General features: G+C 45.0%; 1 protein-coding gene across 1 annotated transcript in view; it reads right to left on the bottom strand.

Annotated features, from left to right (window-relative positions):
* T265_06873 (hypothetical protein) overlaps nucleotides 1-18,122 on the bottom strand; it is a gene marked incomplete at both ends in the record, with an annotated part of 41,085 nt that overhangs the window by 18,826 nt on the left and 4,137 nt on the right. The window contains 7 exons of the mRNA XM_009172261.1: nucleotides 1,059-1,163; nucleotides 3,265-3,525; nucleotides 7,152-7,307; nucleotides 9,037-9,132; nucleotides 11,761-11,906; nucleotides 13,701-13,899; nucleotides 16,273-16,407. Coding sequence (XP_009170525.1) covers nucleotides 1,059-1,163; nucleotides 3,265-3,525; nucleotides 7,152-7,307; nucleotides 9,037-9,132; nucleotides 11,761-11,906; nucleotides 13,701-13,899; nucleotides 16,273-16,407 — 1,098 coding nt within the window. The remainder of the gene's footprint in view (nucleotides 1-1,058; nucleotides 1,164-3,264; nucleotides 3,526-7,151; nucleotides 7,308-9,036; nucleotides 9,133-11,760; nucleotides 11,907-13,700; nucleotides 13,900-16,272; nucleotides 16,408-18,122) is intronic.

The following is an 18,122-nucleotide window of genomic DNA, read 5'->3' on the forward strand; positions in this document are numbered from 1 at the left end:
AGAAGAGCTATGTCGTCTGTGTACTCGATGTCTGTGAGCGGAGGCCCAGGGAGCACTTCGACCCCACAGGCTCGGCTTCACCCGCACAGTATGGGGAAGTTCACCGATAATCACGGAGCTAGGGTCACGGTATCCCCATTCAGGAGAAATCAACACCCGTGCTTCTTCGTCCACTACCACATGCATTCTCGGAAACCTAGAGACACAGTGTTGAGTGTGGGATGTCTGATTGCACGGAAAAGACGCTTAATCGAGGCTGCGACCGTAAATCACCAAAAGAAGCACTCGTTTGTCGAAAGCTGATGACACTGTTATGCTGTGATCAAGTTTGCGGAGCATTTCTTCTAAAAAGAGCTGAATGTGGCTCAAAGAACGGACGATTTTAACAAAATAAGAGGGAGGTGATACATGTCGAGACAACATAAGTTTCTGGATTTTAAGAAACATCGAAAAATATGAATGTTGAAAAATAGACCGGTTTTTTTCTGAAAAACCTCAAACAAGTAGTAGACACGCGGTTGGTGCATAGCAACCATGTGACCTGATGGAAAGAAGAGGCTCAAGATGCTACTAACTTCCTCAAGCTTACATTGGAGCAGTAGCTAAACCAGTGAAAATGACACAACGGCCATACCGTAGGGAAAACACAAGATAGAAAAACATTAGTGTTCATCCCACGAGAACGGGCTTCAAGTGGAGAGTTTTGTCAACCAACTAACAAAGACCAGCACAAACAGACGCAGGAAATTTCTCCTGAATTTCACACTAAAGTGATCCACTTGCCACAACTGGATCGCCCCACGGTTCATATTTTGATGTCATCAACTTCAAGCTACTTAGTAAACTTAAAGTAGTGCATTTATATACGCACTGCCTACCCGCCATATTTGCGTGTCAAGTTGCGCGCTTCAGTTGTTTTACTGAATTGTATGGCTTTTTTGAGTTTATCAAAAAGCATCCAGAAAGGTCAGCAGATTCAGTTGGATCTTTTTATGCTTGCTGTACTTGTCAGACACTCAAACCGGGCAGGTGACTTCGACTAAGCAATATAAACTAACCTGAACGTAGGTTTCCAAATCCAGTCGATGGCTTTCCATTGAATAGTCAGCTTGAGAACTAGCATCGGCATGTTGTGGGTCACACAATCGAAAATGCCGCACAATCTAAAAAAAGAGAAACGGTTGAGGAATTGTTATTTGAGGGCTGCCACATCCATATGATGAATTACAAGAACTTATGCTACTTAATTGTACTAACAAGTCTCAGTAAACAGAACCAAAACCAAATAACTATGAAATTACAGCTGTAATCAACGAAATGGGGGGAGGGGGAGGTGGCTCAGTGGTTAGGGCGTGACTTTGCTGGCCGAAAGGTTCGTGGTTCGAACTCGACCTCTTCCTCTCGACTTCCCCTGTCTAGGATTGGGTGACCTGGCAGTATCCCAGCCCTTGTGCTTCCCTCTAGTGGCATGGCAGTTAGGTACCGAAACGGTAGTACAGCCGAATGACCATATTATTCTCGAAAAGCAGGCTTTCCTGCCAAAGTGAGCATTGATGTCACTCAAACCACCCACAGAATATCATCCCCATCAGGTCTGACTGCAACTGACGAGGGACCAGCTGCTTCGTGGGGAACCAGTTTTAACCAACTAAACGTTTATGAAATGTAAGTAAAAACAATTACCAGCGAACTCGGAAATGCAAGGGCACTGTCGAACAAGTTGTGTTCAGATCCATAATCAAAGGCACAGGAACAAACAAGGTAGAATCCTCATATCAAAAAGAAGGAATCAGAAATCAACGTCTTATGGAACGACGAATGCTACGTTTTTGAGTGTAGCACGAATAATTTAACATTCGTGGCGGAAACATCACTTGTATCGACGACCAACTATCAACAGTTTCAAGTAACAACCAAGTAATGTTCCGCTAAAGACGATCGTTGACAAAGCAATGAAGACAATCAGCTGGTACTTGACAATTAACAGTCAACTTTGGTAAAGACTGCAGCTTTGTGGACCAGGCAGTGTGTGGTGGTACGGCTCAATCGACTACCTACTAAATCGTATGACACAATCTAACAGCGTTGCTTCATCACGATCGTGTTTCAGGATCAGCCAACTGTCAGTCAGTTGATCAGCTATAAACCATGCACCCAATGTACGCTGGTACCAGCTGCTGTACCAGCGCCACAGACTGCGTGATCGATTCGTGTCTGCCAGCGTCTTTAGCGATTGCTGACTTGACTCCCGAGGACTCCATCCAGGGAGGGGTTAACTGTCGACCCAACTGAACCTACTGTTTATTGTTTCCATACTTCGTTGCAAGGTCATACACTGACCTCCAATTGGTCACACAAAGCTGGGCGAAGAACCTTGCGAGGTAGATGATCCTATAGCATGCAGGTTACATGTCCTAACCAGCGTAACCCACGAAAGGTAAGTAGCTCATCCATCGTGGTAGAGCCCTTTTTACCTAAAACCATCTAGCGTACCTCAGTATTGCTAACCCGATGCTCCAAACCAGACCCGGCCAATGCTTCAAAGAAACCCATATTCAAACACCGACAGATTTCTTACGTCCCTTGTGCCAAGGTTCTTATCCATAAAGCAGTCAGGATCGTACTGCCGCAATGTATACTCTGTTCATGACAGACAAACTGACGTAACTCTGTGTTGCGTCTTCTGAACGGTCGCAAACCTGTGTGCCGGTCCTTGGCTTCTTGCTCCATCCACTATGGTATATCAAAAGGCACAGTAGCTTCAGACAGTCCTTTGTGTAAGGTCATCACAGAATACTCCACGAGGTCGCGTTAAAATCTCCGTGACGTGAGCAAGAAACATCGAGGTAACCATACTCGATCGAGATTGGCTGACATTCTGACCAATCAGGGCATGCCTTCATTTGGTCGGTAGCCCGCACGTGACGCATCCGTCCAATTGACGTGCTGTTCGGACCTCAGGACACCCCAATACCATAGGTATTAGATGTTGGCAAAAGCTGTCCTGAACAATAGAGAGCCTACTGTAAATATGTTTAGGGACAAAAAATGAAGCACCCACCAGAGTCCAACAAAAGTTGTGAGCCAAGGTTCAGGCATACAAGGTGGCTACTATTGAGCAACTTCCCCAAGAGACTGATCCATCGACCAAAGATATACTCACGTGGAGGCTGTATCAGATTACGACAATCAGGCCGTCGCTATCATAGGAGACAGAAGCACGTAGTTCAAACGACGAGTAACTGAAAGACTGAGATAACTCACCATAAGTATGGCTTGTTTCAGTTCGACCAAAATCTCCGTCTGTCGCACATTCTTCAACTTTGGATCCTCTGGTTCCGCTTCACCGTTATGTGAGGAACGTGAGTAGTCAGGTGAATGACATTCGGAAGATTGCTGCTGTGGATCACGAAATGGTACTGCCACGTTTGCCAATCGTCTAGACGGACTCGAAGATAAAGCGACCGCGCGCAAGAACTGACTGAGAGCGGACCGAGGACGTTTCAGTTGTCGCTTGGCCAGATACTAGCACGGAAGAGAGGTTTATGAAGGGATAGGGAACTCAATGAGGATAGCCAGAATGATTGTCCCAAGCGTGCTTTGTACTTGGTCATCATCCCTGTGGTTTGTTTCTTACGTAGAGTTACAAGAGAGAATACCGATCAAGTTCTCATTTAGAAAAGCATATTCCTTTGTTCCCCACGATTAGTTTATCAATTCAAAGGAAAATTGAACCATATTTTCACAGTTCTAAATAACCAAAGATGTGCATGGGCGCACATCACACGAGTGACGTCAGCATTACTCACAGTACGCAAAGGAGCCCTTATGATAAACAGAAGCGCGTGGTATATATCGATCCATGTGTATATTCGCTATACTACTGGTCCGTACACTGTGTCAGTTATTTTATCCATTCGCACTTAAATGACTTAGTCACATGGCTACGTTGTCTTAGTCCAATGAATTAGCTTTTATCGATCCAGTTATTGTATCGATTATTTTGCCCGTCCTCAGATGAGTTCAGTCTAATAGGGATAAAGTATCACAATATGGTTAGCAATGGGTGCCACAGTAAATGTCCCAACCAAAGCTCGATTTGGAACCCTTTTCAGATGAATACGATCCTTCGGTGTACCAAAATTAATTATCCAACCATCAGTTTGACACGAACAGGCGGTCAATTTCTTACGGGATCATTGCATCGTTTGCTGGTACCAACCCGTTCCCTCTTGTTTTGCGACCAGTCGTTTGCCGCGAATTTGCAGCTTCAAAATGACTGCATTTATAGGCGATAAACGCTGAGTGTTTAGCGCCTGCTGTACTCATCTCGTTACCAAGATACCCGAATGTGGATCGTTCGACTCACACGGGCCGCCTGTACTGCGATTGTGGTCACATTTCCCACATTAATCTCACCGAACAATAAAATCAGAGTATTCTGGACGGAAATACTTTCCACACGTTCAAATAATTTGGTTCCCCGCTTGTCGCTCAACATGATCTCAAACGACAGGCCTGCTTATAGCTCGGAAAGAGGAAACAATGGCAACAAATCACAACTGATTTGAAAAAGACTGACATCTACACCCGTTCATTCTGCGATTTTGAATGAAGTTGATTTTATTCCTACTCGTTTCCAAGATACTTTGTACGTTGACCGTTGTAATATATAACCCGCAATGAAGTTACAGGACGGCCCATGTACTTTCAAATACCTTCGAAGATGGAATGCAATTCACGGGGACATGAAGGAACTGGCATAAGGACGGAAAAACTAAGAAAATGGACAACGAGAAACTACAGTATCATCTTGAGAACTTTCAATGGTATATTTCAGTCAAATCACATACCTCAAAAGAGATTTCGCTCGGAACTCCAAAACGATATTTCCAAACCTCCTCGTAATACCACCAATTTGTAAGTGCTCCAGAAGGAAGAATAATTCACAATTTAATAGACCTTCCAACCGAAAAGTAGTAATCCGGAGAGACAGTCAACAGGTGATCAGTGAAGGAGTGTCCAAGTGCGAGTTAATCACACTGTCGATTATCCGCTCCTCGCCGAATGTTAGTGCGGGTGATACATGCACTCTTGGTGCTTCTCTACATGAATGAAACAACTGTGGAGTGCCCCTCGGCTTCTCGGTACAAACCGACTTCTCAAGTAAAGCTTACAAATCCCTACCAGTATTTGCGAATCCATTGGCCGTGCTATCAGTGAGCCTGGTGATGACGTCTGACTCGGACACATACTCCGAGCCACATACTCATTTCTTAGGTCACTGTTGACTCCTGCGTGTCAGTGGCGATCACAGGTCATTTTTCTTTTGTGTCATGACTACTCATGAGTAGCGGGATTTATGCCTGCATTTTGTAACAGTTCTGCTTTCTTACTGGCCGTTCCCCAGATCTTTTGTTGCCACTAAGACCTGCTTACACTCTAGTTACTAATGTCAAAATTATTTCCTGCCCATATTCGCCTGCATTTTCGTATCGACTCTATCCATATTCGAGTTCCTGCTCCTGTCTGGTCGGCCAGGGACAGAACTCGGAGCCCCTCGGATAGCAGGCGAGCGCGCTATAAGTTGCTCCAACCCAACTTACCAACAGTATCGTTTCAAACGGGCCTAAGAGCTCAGTCCCACTTGATATGTGACACGAGCTGCTGCCCGCACCGTCAGCTAATGACTGCAGGCAGTTTCGCTCACCTCCCGAACGTACTGACTGTCATCTGCGGCGTTTTTCCTACGTACGGTCTATCTACATTGTCTGATTACCAATATCCAAAGCCCTGGTATTTCACTGTTCATTTTTTGCTCCTACCGATTGCGCCATTACTTATTGTACGTTCTACTAAATCCATGATGTCTACTAATCCACCTGCTAATAGAACCGATTCACTACATAGCATCTACTGCCGTCATCCGTCCGATCCGACTACCCACCGAATACGAACTGCGTGTAGTCTGATAGCTGAAATGGTCCCTTGCTACCTGGATCTTATAGTCACTCGTTTCGTTCGGAACCGGATAAAGAAGCAAGATGGGGCGAACCTGTATGGATGTGGACAGCCGTTCAAATCGCTCAGCTAACCAAACGGTCGGGTGACATATCCAAAATGTGACCGCATAAAAAGAATGGACTGAGATCTTTTACAGTCCGCGCAACAAAAGCTTACTTCAACATCAAGGGTGGTATGGCTAATGCATTCATATTTCAAAACCCGACACTTAGTCCCAATACAAGTCTTATTTGTTACCATGCGAAACACCGGACTGATAAGAGAACTTTGGAGGTAAGGCATTTTCTCCGTCGCCATCTACCCTGAGTAAATGCATCCGCGAAACCGGAATGGTAAGCATGCTACAGCAAAAATGCGCTTAACCTTGGCCCTCTATGTTTCCAAAACGAACCTCCCACATTACTGAACTGGATCGGGTAGGATACTTCAGCTGTACCACCCTTCCGGTGCCTAGCTGCCAGGCCATCCGAAGGAAGCACGAGGTCGGGCAGGTTGCCCAAGCCTAGACAGGGAAAGTAGAGATGCACAGGCTGGGCTCGAACCACAAACCTTCCGGTCAGTAAATTCGTGACCTGGCCAGTTGAACCATCTCGCCCCACTACTGAACTGAAGAATCTAGAGTGACAGCCTACAGGTTAGCTTTGAATACACACCCACAAAGCAAAATGCGTTGAGGACTTCACAGCCTACGAAAACAGCCTAAGAACGGGACAGAACAATACAAGATTTCCCCAAATTCATAGAACTCAGATAACTCAGTGATTGAAGGGCGAAATTACCGACCGGTAGATCCAGGGTTCGAATCCAGCACCCCAGCTACCCTTATCTGGGCTTGAACTGCCTGTCAGTACGTCAGCCCTCGAACTTCCTGCTGGCGGCATGGCAGCTTGGCCCCGGATTGGTGTTACAACTGAACAATTATTATTGTTATTGTTAGTATTACATTCCTAGATGTCCCAAGAAATTGCTTCCTCATTCAAACGAAAGTCGTAACCCTGTGGTTGGTTTAATGCTACATCGCACTGCTACGGTGACCTGATTTTCGTTCCGAAAATTCCAATTTTAAAGACAAACAAAAAAACATGTACCATAAACTAAGAATAAGAGAGGTAGAGTCAAAATCGCACCTGCTTCGGCAAATTGGGTCGTGAGTCTGGCTGCAGCAATGCACTTTCTTCGACCATCAGCTGGGCCAGATAGTGACGTCGAAGGCTGCTGACACTGGAGGCATCCAAATATTCCTCATCAAGAGAATAGGCGACCTGTGCGAATGCAATTGTGCACTGTGAATTCACAGCTAAGCCAAAGACTATCCATTAAAAATAAGGATTCAATTTGTTTTCGCGATGGACACAAGTGAATTTCGAGGAAGGGGAAACATATCATCGCAGATGACTGCTAGACAAATGTGAAAACTCGGAATTATAAGGAAATCACTGCTGTTCTCCTCTACAGAGATCACTTTCGGCTAACACCATGAAAAACCCTCCAATGGAGGTTACCTTATGCTGATCGGGGAATTTCATCATAAAAGGACGCATTTTACTGAAAACAAGGCCGTCGCATGATCGAAACCGTGGCTCGGGCGAAGTTGGAAATGAGTTCAAGTAGCAATCATGAAGATTTGACAATAAAATATTGCACACAGGGTGTCTCATATAGGATACTGTCGTACCACAGTGGTTGGAGAGATAGCGTTCGATGGGATCATGGCGGGCTAATATTGCACGAGCTCCATCATTCCAAACAGATGGTGGCTAGAATGAACATGTAAAGAGTCAAGTTGGGGATACTATAGTCGTAACTACACGACCAAAAGCTGAAGTATTCAAAAGGTAATGACGGGATCTCTGTGAAGGCGTTAGAATTTCCAACATAATAAGCTGTGTTCTCATTGGTCCACAATCGGACCAATCACAGCGCACCATTTGATCCCTAACGGTGCATCACACATGCGTCCAATCGACGTCACGTTCGGTAACTCTGGGTTTCCCACTACGAATAGGTTGCAAGCGAAAAAGCATTCAGTACATTGTATATAAGGAGTTGCGAATTTTGCATCAATAGGAAGCCTGTAGAGAAGCATTCACTGGGGTAACCGAGAATGAAGAGCTGTATGCTGCTTCGTTGCTTTCAAGGCAGTATAGAACACTGTGTGCTATTTACACACCGCAGCAAGAGTTAACCGAAACCGGGCTGAACTTAAACGATGAGTGTCTCAAGAGGCCTGCAGCCAAGGCAAAACTTTGTGGGTTCGATACGAGGACCTGTTGGCTTTCTGTACACACTTGAAAAACCGACGATGTTGAGTTACCGATAAGTGTAAGTTGAGAATTCCTTTAACCCAAAAGAATGGGTTGGGTTCGAAAACCTATGGCGTTGTGTACAAGCAAATGGTCAAGTGCGTAACGTAAACCCTGGTCCACGTTCTTTGGGTCAATAATGGCAAAGCGCATATCACATAACAGTGGAAGCAAACGAATCCGTGTGGTATGGGCTGCCGGTCTTCATATGAGATCAGTCTGATGATCCTGGTTGGTGACCACTTTGGTATCACGGCAGGATAGGGCATAAGAAGCGGGTCAAACAAAGGACCAATGAAGGTGACTAACAAGTGCACCGACGTACACAGATACGATTAGTGAGGTAAGATCAACAGCAGATAGGAGGGCGGTGCCAACTAAGGAAAACTAAATGAATGTTGTCAAATGTACGGAAGGAGTCGGACGAATTAGGGAAGTGTAATCCTTGGTTAGTCCAAGTGTGTTTGAGATGAACTTTCAGATGTCGCGGTCATCTAGAGAGTGGCATAACACGTAAAATCCACGGACAAAAAGAAACACGCGTCATTTTTTGTTGACGCAACATGCTACTCATCGGGTTGCTGAAGACTCTCAGACAGCCCAAGACCAGATTCTCGGGGCTCATCAGATATGCGCATTAAGCTGGGATTAGGTTGAGTTTTCCGTAAATGCACTTCATCAAATGTAGTGACTGTCCGTCAAAACTCACTTGTATAAGTTCATTCACATCAGTGACAGTACCCGGCGCACCTGACAACAGGTTGAAAATTTGCACTGGATTGTCCAAATTCATTAGTTCGGGTTTCTGACGGAGAAGAGAATAAAGACACATGGAAAACCCAGTTGGTTTCAGACCGGTTTCAGAACCAGAAAAATACCGTCATTTAGGTTGAAATATGGAACGCATCCACAGAGCAGTGAACCCTCACGGTGACAAACGGGTGTGCGGTTTGAGACAATCTTACTACGTCAGCATAGATATGGTCAGTTCTTCGAAAAAAAGCCCATCCACAGAAGCTCCTGTTCTTACGAGGACCTATAAGATGGGAATAGATGAGACTGATCTTTTGGTTGAAGGTTTCAAGCTACTGGTAGCGAGACAAGGCTTGCAATAGACCAAAACTGATGAGTCCTCATGTAACTAGGGTTTATCGGAACCAATCGAATCATTGCTATTTCAAGTGAGCGAATTACGAGCCCATGACTTAGGGATTACTAGGCTCTCTGTTTGACTGTTTTTAGAGTTAACGGGACTCTGTGGGGCTCGTTATCCGGAGCGCTAAGTAATCTAACGAACTTAACATGCAGAGTGGCCTCCTTCGTGCCTTAGCGGCGAACGACACTGAATCCATGAAGGGAGTTACATACGACCTAATCCATTGTGATCTACATTTTATTGAGCTGCACGGATCATTCACACTGATTTCAATAGTCAGACTAAACTATGAGCCCGTAGAATAATTGATTAACTCTGAGGAGGACTCTGACTTTATTGATCAGCCTGTGTACGTATATTGCAATACAAAATAGCCTTTACTAACAGCAGGACTTCTGATGAGAATGTAGCGGATGAATTGCCACAATACTAGTGAGAAAAATGGTGATTTACCTTCATTGTGAGCAACGCAAGAGCGATTCGGAACAGCACAACAGAACCTTCGTAGAAAAACAGATCCCAAATCCGGAACGTCACTGGTGTGGGGCATACACTTGCGTAAAGGGTGAGGAACCATTGCAGGGTGATCAGCGATAGTTCTGTAAACCAGGAAACAGACAATTACGTTTGAACATATCGTTTAAAAGTATGTAGAGTATGCTATTTGAATCGAACTTTGATTGGTGATCGCGATTGCAATTTCCATGGTTTGCTCACGTGACCACTGGCCACTCCGGCCAATCGACTGTGACGCTTTGCACACCTTCATTCACAGACTCCGATTTATTGTTATCTTGACTTGACGTCCACTTTTGGATTTATGAACCCTCGGTCTGATAGAGGTGAGTACATGAGTTCACGCATGTGCTTGATTCAGATCTACTCAATCACACACTGGCCATACTAAGGGAACGGAACTGGAGGGCGGTCGGTTCGACATATCAGTCATCAGCTTGTGTCACGAAAAACGTCGTTTGATCTGTTTTCCAATCTTCATGACTCACACCTGAACTTTTCAGATCGAAAGCCGTGACGACAACGAAATTGGGATGCTAATCAGCTGACTGTTCTCTGATTCTTAGAGTTCTGTTCCGGAAAATATGCAATCTTTGTCAGCATACGATATGGCGTTTTCCAGTTTGGTATGAACTAACCATCCAGACCGCATCAGGAGAGAATAGAGAATCACGCATGAGGGATCTTTTCGGATTGCGCTATTACTTAGTGACATCTAGCAGCTGATCGAGTTTGACTGGAAGAAGCCTTAATCTGTCACACACAAGTGAAAAAGCTGGCTGAGTAGACCAACATACTCCACAATATTTAGTCAAAACAGAATCATACAACCGGGAGAAAGAATCATCGTCATCATCAGAAACAGCAACATCGGTGCTGACACTGATGATTCACTGCCGTACAACCACAGAGTTCATCTTATTGCGTCTAAAGCTTTAGAATGAGAAGTGGGCGGGTGGGTCGTCTGGTGATAGGCTATCACAAGTATTCTGAAATGCCCAAATCTAAAACCCCTCAACCTGAAAAGTAACTAACAGAACCCATAAGCCATCATTTTTACAACAGCTCCGGCCAAGCCCTAGGGGAGGGAATCACGGGGACCCCATGGTTGAAGGCGGACCGCAATAACAACAAGTGAACTCTTCATATTCTCTTTCACACTATTCTGCCAAGTTGTACTTTGTCCGCCTCGCAGTTTGCGTCATACTGAATGAACAACACTCGTCTCGGTAGACGGTGTCTGGTAGCGAGACAAGGCTTGCAATAGACCAAAACTGATGAGTCCTCATGTAACTAGGGTTTATCGGAACCAATCGAATCATTGCTATTTCAAGTGAGCGAATTACGAGCCCATGACTTAGGGATTACTAGGCTCTCTGTTTGACTGTTTTTAGAGTTAACGGGACTCTGTGGGGCTCGTTATCCGGAGCGCTAAGTAATCTAACGAACTTAACATGCAGAGTGGCCTCCTTCGTGCCTTAGCGGCGAACGACACTGAATCCATGAAGGGAGTTACATACGACCTAATCCATTGTGATCTACATTTTATTGAGTTGCACGGATCATTCACACTGATTTCAATAGTCAGACTAAACTATGAGCCCGTAGAATAATTGATTAACTCTGAGGAGGACTCTGACTTTATTGATCAGCCTGTGTACGTATATTGCAATACAAAATAGCCTTTACTAACAGCAGGACTTCTGATGAGAATGTAGCGGATGAATTGCCACAATACTAGTGAGAAAAATGGTGATTTACCTTCATTGTGAGCAACGCAAGAGCGATTCGGAACAGCACAACAGAACCTTCGTAGAAAAACAGATCCCAAATCCGGAACGTCACTGGTGTGGGGCATACACTTGCGTAAAGGGTGAGGAACCATTGCAGGGTGATCAGCGATAGTTCTGTAAACCAGGAAACAGACAATTACGTTTGAACATATCGTTTAAAAGTATGTAGAGTATGCTATTTGAATCGAACTTTGATTGGTGATCGCGATTGCAATTTCCATGGTTTGCTCACGTGACCACTGGCCACTCCGGCCAATCGACTGTGACGCTTTGCACACCTTCATTCACAGACTCCGATTTATTGTTATCTTGACTTGACGTCCACTTTTGGATTTATGAACCCTCGGTCTGATAGAGGTGAGTACATGAGTTCACGCATGTGCTTGATTCAGATCTACTCAATCACACACTGGCCATACTAAGGGAACGGAACTGGAGGGCGGTCGGTTCGACATATCAGTCATCAGCTTGTGTCACGAAAAACGTCGTTTGATCTGTTTTCCAATCTTCATGACTCACACCTGAACTTTTCAGATCGAAAGCCGTGACGACAACGAAATTGGGATGCTAATCAGCTGACTGTTCTCTGATTCTTAGAGTTCTGTTCCGGAAAATATGCAATCTTTGTCAGCATACGATATGGCGTTTTCCAGTTTGGTATGAACTAACCATCCAGACCGCATCAGGAGAGAATAGAGAATCACGCATGAGGGATCTTTTCGGATTGCGCTATTACTTAGTGACATCTAGCAGCTGATCGAGTTTGACTGGAAGAAGCCTTAATCTGTCACACACAAGTGAAAAAGCTGGCTGAGTAGACCAACATACTCCACAATATTTAGTCAAAACAGAATCATACAACCGGGAGAAAGAATCATCGTCATCATCAGAAACAGTAACATCGGTGCTGACACTGATGATTCACTGCCGTACAACCACAGAGTTCATCTTATTGCGTCTAAAGCTTTAGAATGAGAAGTGGGCGGGTGGGTCGTCTGGTGATGGCCTATCACGAGTATTCTGAAATGCCCAAATCTAAAACCCCTCAACCTGAAAAGTAACTAACAGAACCCATAAGCCATCATTTTACAACAGCCTCCGGCCAAGCCCTAGGGGAGGGAATCACGGGGACCCCATGGTTGAAGGCGGACCGCAATAACAACAAGTGAACTCTTCATATTCTCTTTCACACTATTCTGCCAAGTTGTACTTTGTCCGCCTCGCAGTTTGCGTCATACTGAATGAACAACACTCGTCTCGGTAGACGGTGTTTTGTCATGCATAGCACATGGCTGAGGCACCGCATCTGACGATGCTGGATGTTCTCCCTGACAAAATTACCTGCCGGAAAACCATGAAGGATTCATTGAAGCAATCCAACACGAGCAAACTTCTCAGACAGTGACGGTTAGAAACCAGAAGTCGCCTCACATCGCTTGTCTGCAGAGGCCGCGTCTTCCAACCATACAACAATAGAACCTCTGCTGTAGTCTGGTACACGCGGCCTTTGATACCTAAGGATATGCCTTTTGGCACAAGTGACGCAAGTTTGCGAACGTGATTCGAGCCCCTGAGATTAGTGAACTGACTTAACAAGCGGGAAGTTGATCATTTGAGCAAAGTATAGAAGTACAACCGCTAATGACAGAATGGAACGAAAAGGACCACTTCAGAGATATGGAGTGTTGACCTGTGGATTAAAATGTACTATAATACAGCAATGATGCTCATCCCTGAACTTTATTCATCAAAGGGGACAGACGTTTTTCCCACACTTGTTTGCAAAGTAATGTTGGAAACGTATACAATACAGTTAGTATAGTAGTGTTTTTGTCTGACGATCCGCACTGTGATGACTTCCTCTTAAATGCAAGGAATCATATCAAGTTAGAACAACAAGATACTCACCAATTCCGTGGTCTTTAAGCAAGCAGTCCACTTCGGGCAAGTACCGTGGGAGTAAATGACATAAAACAGCCTGGTCCGCCTGAACACCGAGTAAACTGATCGAGGAATAATAGGATGGTGGAAGGAGATCTTCAATGATACTGCACATCATCCAAAATGCGGTCTCCTCTTCCATACACAGGAGCAGGTTGGCCGCAATCTATAAGACACAAGGGAATTGTGAAAGCCTCGTATCAAACTTGAAGAAGCGACCAAATGGCTTGTTCCTCCCGGATGAAGCAGGATAAATTCTCAATTTTTTCACCTTACTCATGAGTACCTAATGTGAGAAGTGTTTGTATGACCACCAGAGAATAAGACGTCGGTACCGATGACTCACTGGGAAGATCACACGAACTCCAACCTACAATGCGAGGAGAACCGCGCCGACTGCATCCAGACTTTTCGAAATCGATTCGGTACATTCTGTCAAATCAAAGGCTACCCACATCTCTGCTTGCGCCATTCTGCATTAGGCATGGGAAACAGTTTTGGCAGATGATCAATTCGCACGCGTGATATATGATCAAGTCACTACAGCCTCTGGTAGCAGACAAGGACCTGAAGATGTCTCAGTTCCGGTGCTCGCAATGACCAAGTCTCTTAAACATACGACAAAACAGCTCGAACTGTGGCCTGATATCCAGAGGTTTGCCACTTCGTCCTCATAAGAGGCGAACGCCAGCCTTAAAGATTTGCTTACCGGCCAGACCACAATCAGAGCCTATGGAATTTCCATGAAAGGTGAGGATATGTTAAGTGTTTTCGGCTAGATTGCAAGTGGCATGTTCAGTAACTGGACATCCAGGAGCATGATTCTCATCATCAGTGCTATTTACAGCAACACCAACATGAGAACACTGGTGATTGGCCGTCCAACAGAATCGACAGAATCGGTTAGATAAAGCTACAGGCTCACCGGAATAAAAATGGAAACCAGATAAGTGCAAACACTTGAGATTTGTACAGTTCTACACATTCAATCAGACAAATTGGAAAGGGATTGACAGTGCCAGCGCTACCGACATCTGTCAGTGGCAATATTTTGCAACATGTTTAGCGAAACAAAGGCAAGACCACGTGGACCCTGTCCTGGAATTTGGTTGAAAACCGAAATTTCTGTAGCCCTCTTGATTCTCTTTCATCATAGGTGTCACAGGATGAACTGGACAAATTGCCTTCGTCCGGAAGCGAGCCGCCGTACATATAAAATCACGTCGAGTGGATAGATTTGTAGCGAGCGGGCGGAGGAGTGCGAGTTAATCACATTGCTGATCAGCTGCTCACGGCCACGTCCTAGATACGCTTCGTCCACATGTTTATACATTTTGTCTTATCCCGACTGTACAACATTCGGAAGTACGCCGTTTCACTGACAACAGTTAGAGTTCGTGGACCGAACGGATAAGCCCACCCGATATAGTAGAAGTTAAATCAAGCTTTCTTTGTTTGCCTTGGCTAATTCATGCATTTTACAGCGATTAGTACAGTAATAACTCGCATGACAGCTGCTCAACGGCAGCCACATGCAGAAAAATGCATGGTGGCTGTAACTGTGACTCCCGCAAACAGCAGTAAAGCCAAGTCGCTATGTCACAGTTTAGTTTATTGTAAGAGCCTCCACATTCGCGACATGGTGTGGAAGCTAATTTGAACGTCATACCTTTGGAAAGCGAGCCAGTGGAGATGGCCTAGGTGATATATATGAAGCCCACTTTGCGAACACACCTTGAAAGTCAGTCCTAAGAAAACTTGCGGTTTGTGGATAACCTCCGATTTTATTAGCAATGTTTCTCCCCTCGACAGCGGTGAAGCATCAGTGTTGAACACTGATGTCATGTTTTTGATGATGATGATGACGACGACAAAAATACTCCATCAGCGAAACGAAGAAGCGCACGGTACTACCGATGGACGTTGTTGACCTTTAGCCCGAGCAGTTCATAGGATTGCAGAGCCCAGATAAGTAAGCTGAGAAACTCCATACTTCCTTGGAAGGAAACCATTACGTATCCGCAGAGAATAACTTGCGCTTAGTGCCGCTCTTTCACTTTGGTGAGACTGTGCGAGCGGACTAGACCAAAGTGACTAGACTAGGGAGGTATACAAGCGACGTACATGACCTAAAATTTTGACTAAATCACTCGGTTTCAAGCTGCAGTGTTGGAATTCAAAAGAACCCTTCGTTTACAATATCCTTCAACAGTGCGTGCACGGGTACTAGAGTCCATTTGGACCAATAATCGACAAACTTTAGTATTTTCTCGACCTTTAATGGGAATTCCTTTGCAGACAGAAGTGGGACTCTTTCAAAGGATCGGTTCAGTGTAAAAGACCGTATTCCAAGCAAAATTAGCCTTGTAACCGAATTCTGAATCAATAACGGAATCAGATTGATCTTGGTTTATTCACTAGGACATCCTGAAATCAGCTGATTCGTCTAATTAAGACGACAGCTAATGATGAAGGATGACATCTCGACGGCAATACATCGATTTTTGAAAGTAAAAGATTCTTTCGACATAGAACTTACCAAGCCCATTCCTTGACAATAACCTACGTCAACATACAGCCACGCCAAGGATCGTAGAACGCGGCGTAGTCGGGATATGCCAGTCGAGTGGGAAGAGGAGAAGCATGCGTTGTTAGGCATCGTTCGGAAGAGATCCTAAAAGAAATAGCAAGCATGTTAGTGAGAAAACATGTAAAGTCCATTCTCCACACAATGTTATGAAGCATGCCAATAACTGGGGGAGCCGAAAGCTCAACCGCTTGGCTGTGGCACCGTTTCGGAGAATTACTGCCGTGCACAAGGGTCTACATGTTGCTAGGTTGCCCAAGCCTAGTAATGCCGCAAAACGTCTCATCACGCGCTCACGATCTAAGTACTGTCACCGGCAGCAAGAACATTAGATGCACGGGCTTACGGGCAATAAGCCGCATCAGAGAAACAATCATCCAGCCGTAGCACCCTTTCGGTGCCCAACGTTCATGCCACCAAAAGGAAGCATGAGGAATGGTATACTGCCAGGTTTCCCAAGTCTACACAGGGGAATTCGAGAGGCAGAGGTCAGATTCGAACCACGGACCTTCTGGCCAGTAAATTAACACCCTAACCGCTGTGCCATCACACCCCAGACCAGACATGCCATCCATGCGGGATCAGGGGAAGATGGCAGCTAATATCCTTCTTAGGGCAAGGGTTCCAGAAAAGCAGATGTGTGGAACGATAAAGAGTATGCTCATGCTGGAACGACACGCAACTGTTCCGAAATCGGCACACTTCTTTTACCGCTGGATTAAAAATGGCTAATTTTATCATCCTGAAACAGATTCAAATGCACAAGTAAGCCCTGTTAACTAACTGGCAGCGTGGACACCACAACACCGATAGTTCACTGCCTTTTAACCGCTATTTATTTTAAAGCCTTATAGTGGGGATAAAAATGAAAGGGGAAACTAAGAGGGTCAACAAACTAAGGTGCCCACAAATTCCGAAAATCTCGATAAAGACTGACAACAAGAACGCCACCGACGTTGATTAGTAACCACATCCTGGAGCGCCTCCAGCCAAGTATAGGAAGATCGAAGGTAAGTAGTACCTAAATCACTCAAGTAAAATAGTAGCAAATTTCAGAAATACGGAGGATATCAGGGCGCGAGTAATCACACAAGAGAAATGGCTCCCAGTACTGCGTATGATATACCAAATGCCGGATTCCCAACAACTCCTGAAGGTTAATTTAGAAAGAACGAGACGACTCCAGTAGGGCCCCACTCTAACCTCCATGATGTTTCGAGTGCGAGATTGCTCATGGATTAAATACAGCCCGAGATTTCTATGATTCCAACCCAGCTTTCCCATTACTCCCGCCTAGGCTTGGGGGAGCTGTTAGTATCTCAGTCCTTGTGCTTCTTTATGGCAGCGAATCACCCGTGACTTGAATGTGCCAATGCCCAATTTATAAGTAATATCACCGTACCACATGGCAACCTGCACAGCGGGATAGGTCCCAAAGTTGTAGTCTAAAACCGCAACGAAATACGATTATTCACGGTAACCTAGAAAGAAAGTTTATGGGAACACAGAGACCGTGACTTTTTGGACACAATGGCTTGTACCAATCGATATCACGGTACCTGGTAGTGTAATTTATATAATGGGTTTGGCAGACAGGGTCTCCCGGTTCTCTGAAAGACGGTTTGAATAACCAGCTGTCTATCGTCATCCTAATCTATTCCATTGCAGCCAGACGTCTGAAAAATATACTGAGGATAAGTCTGGGAAGCCCTTACACTGAGTTATAAAGGTCATCCATATGTGTGTGTGTGTGATTGCTGGGGCTGTTGATAGAATGAGAAGATAAGGTTTGCGTGCCCCAT

The sequence above is a fragment of the Opisthorchis viverrini genome (genome assembly GCF_000715545.1).
Source record: "Opisthorchis viverrini unplaced genomic scaffold opera_v5_150, whole genome shotgun sequence".
Lineage (NCBI taxonomy): Eukaryota > Metazoa > Platyhelminthes > Trematoda > Opisthorchiida > Opisthorchiidae > Opisthorchis > Opisthorchis viverrini.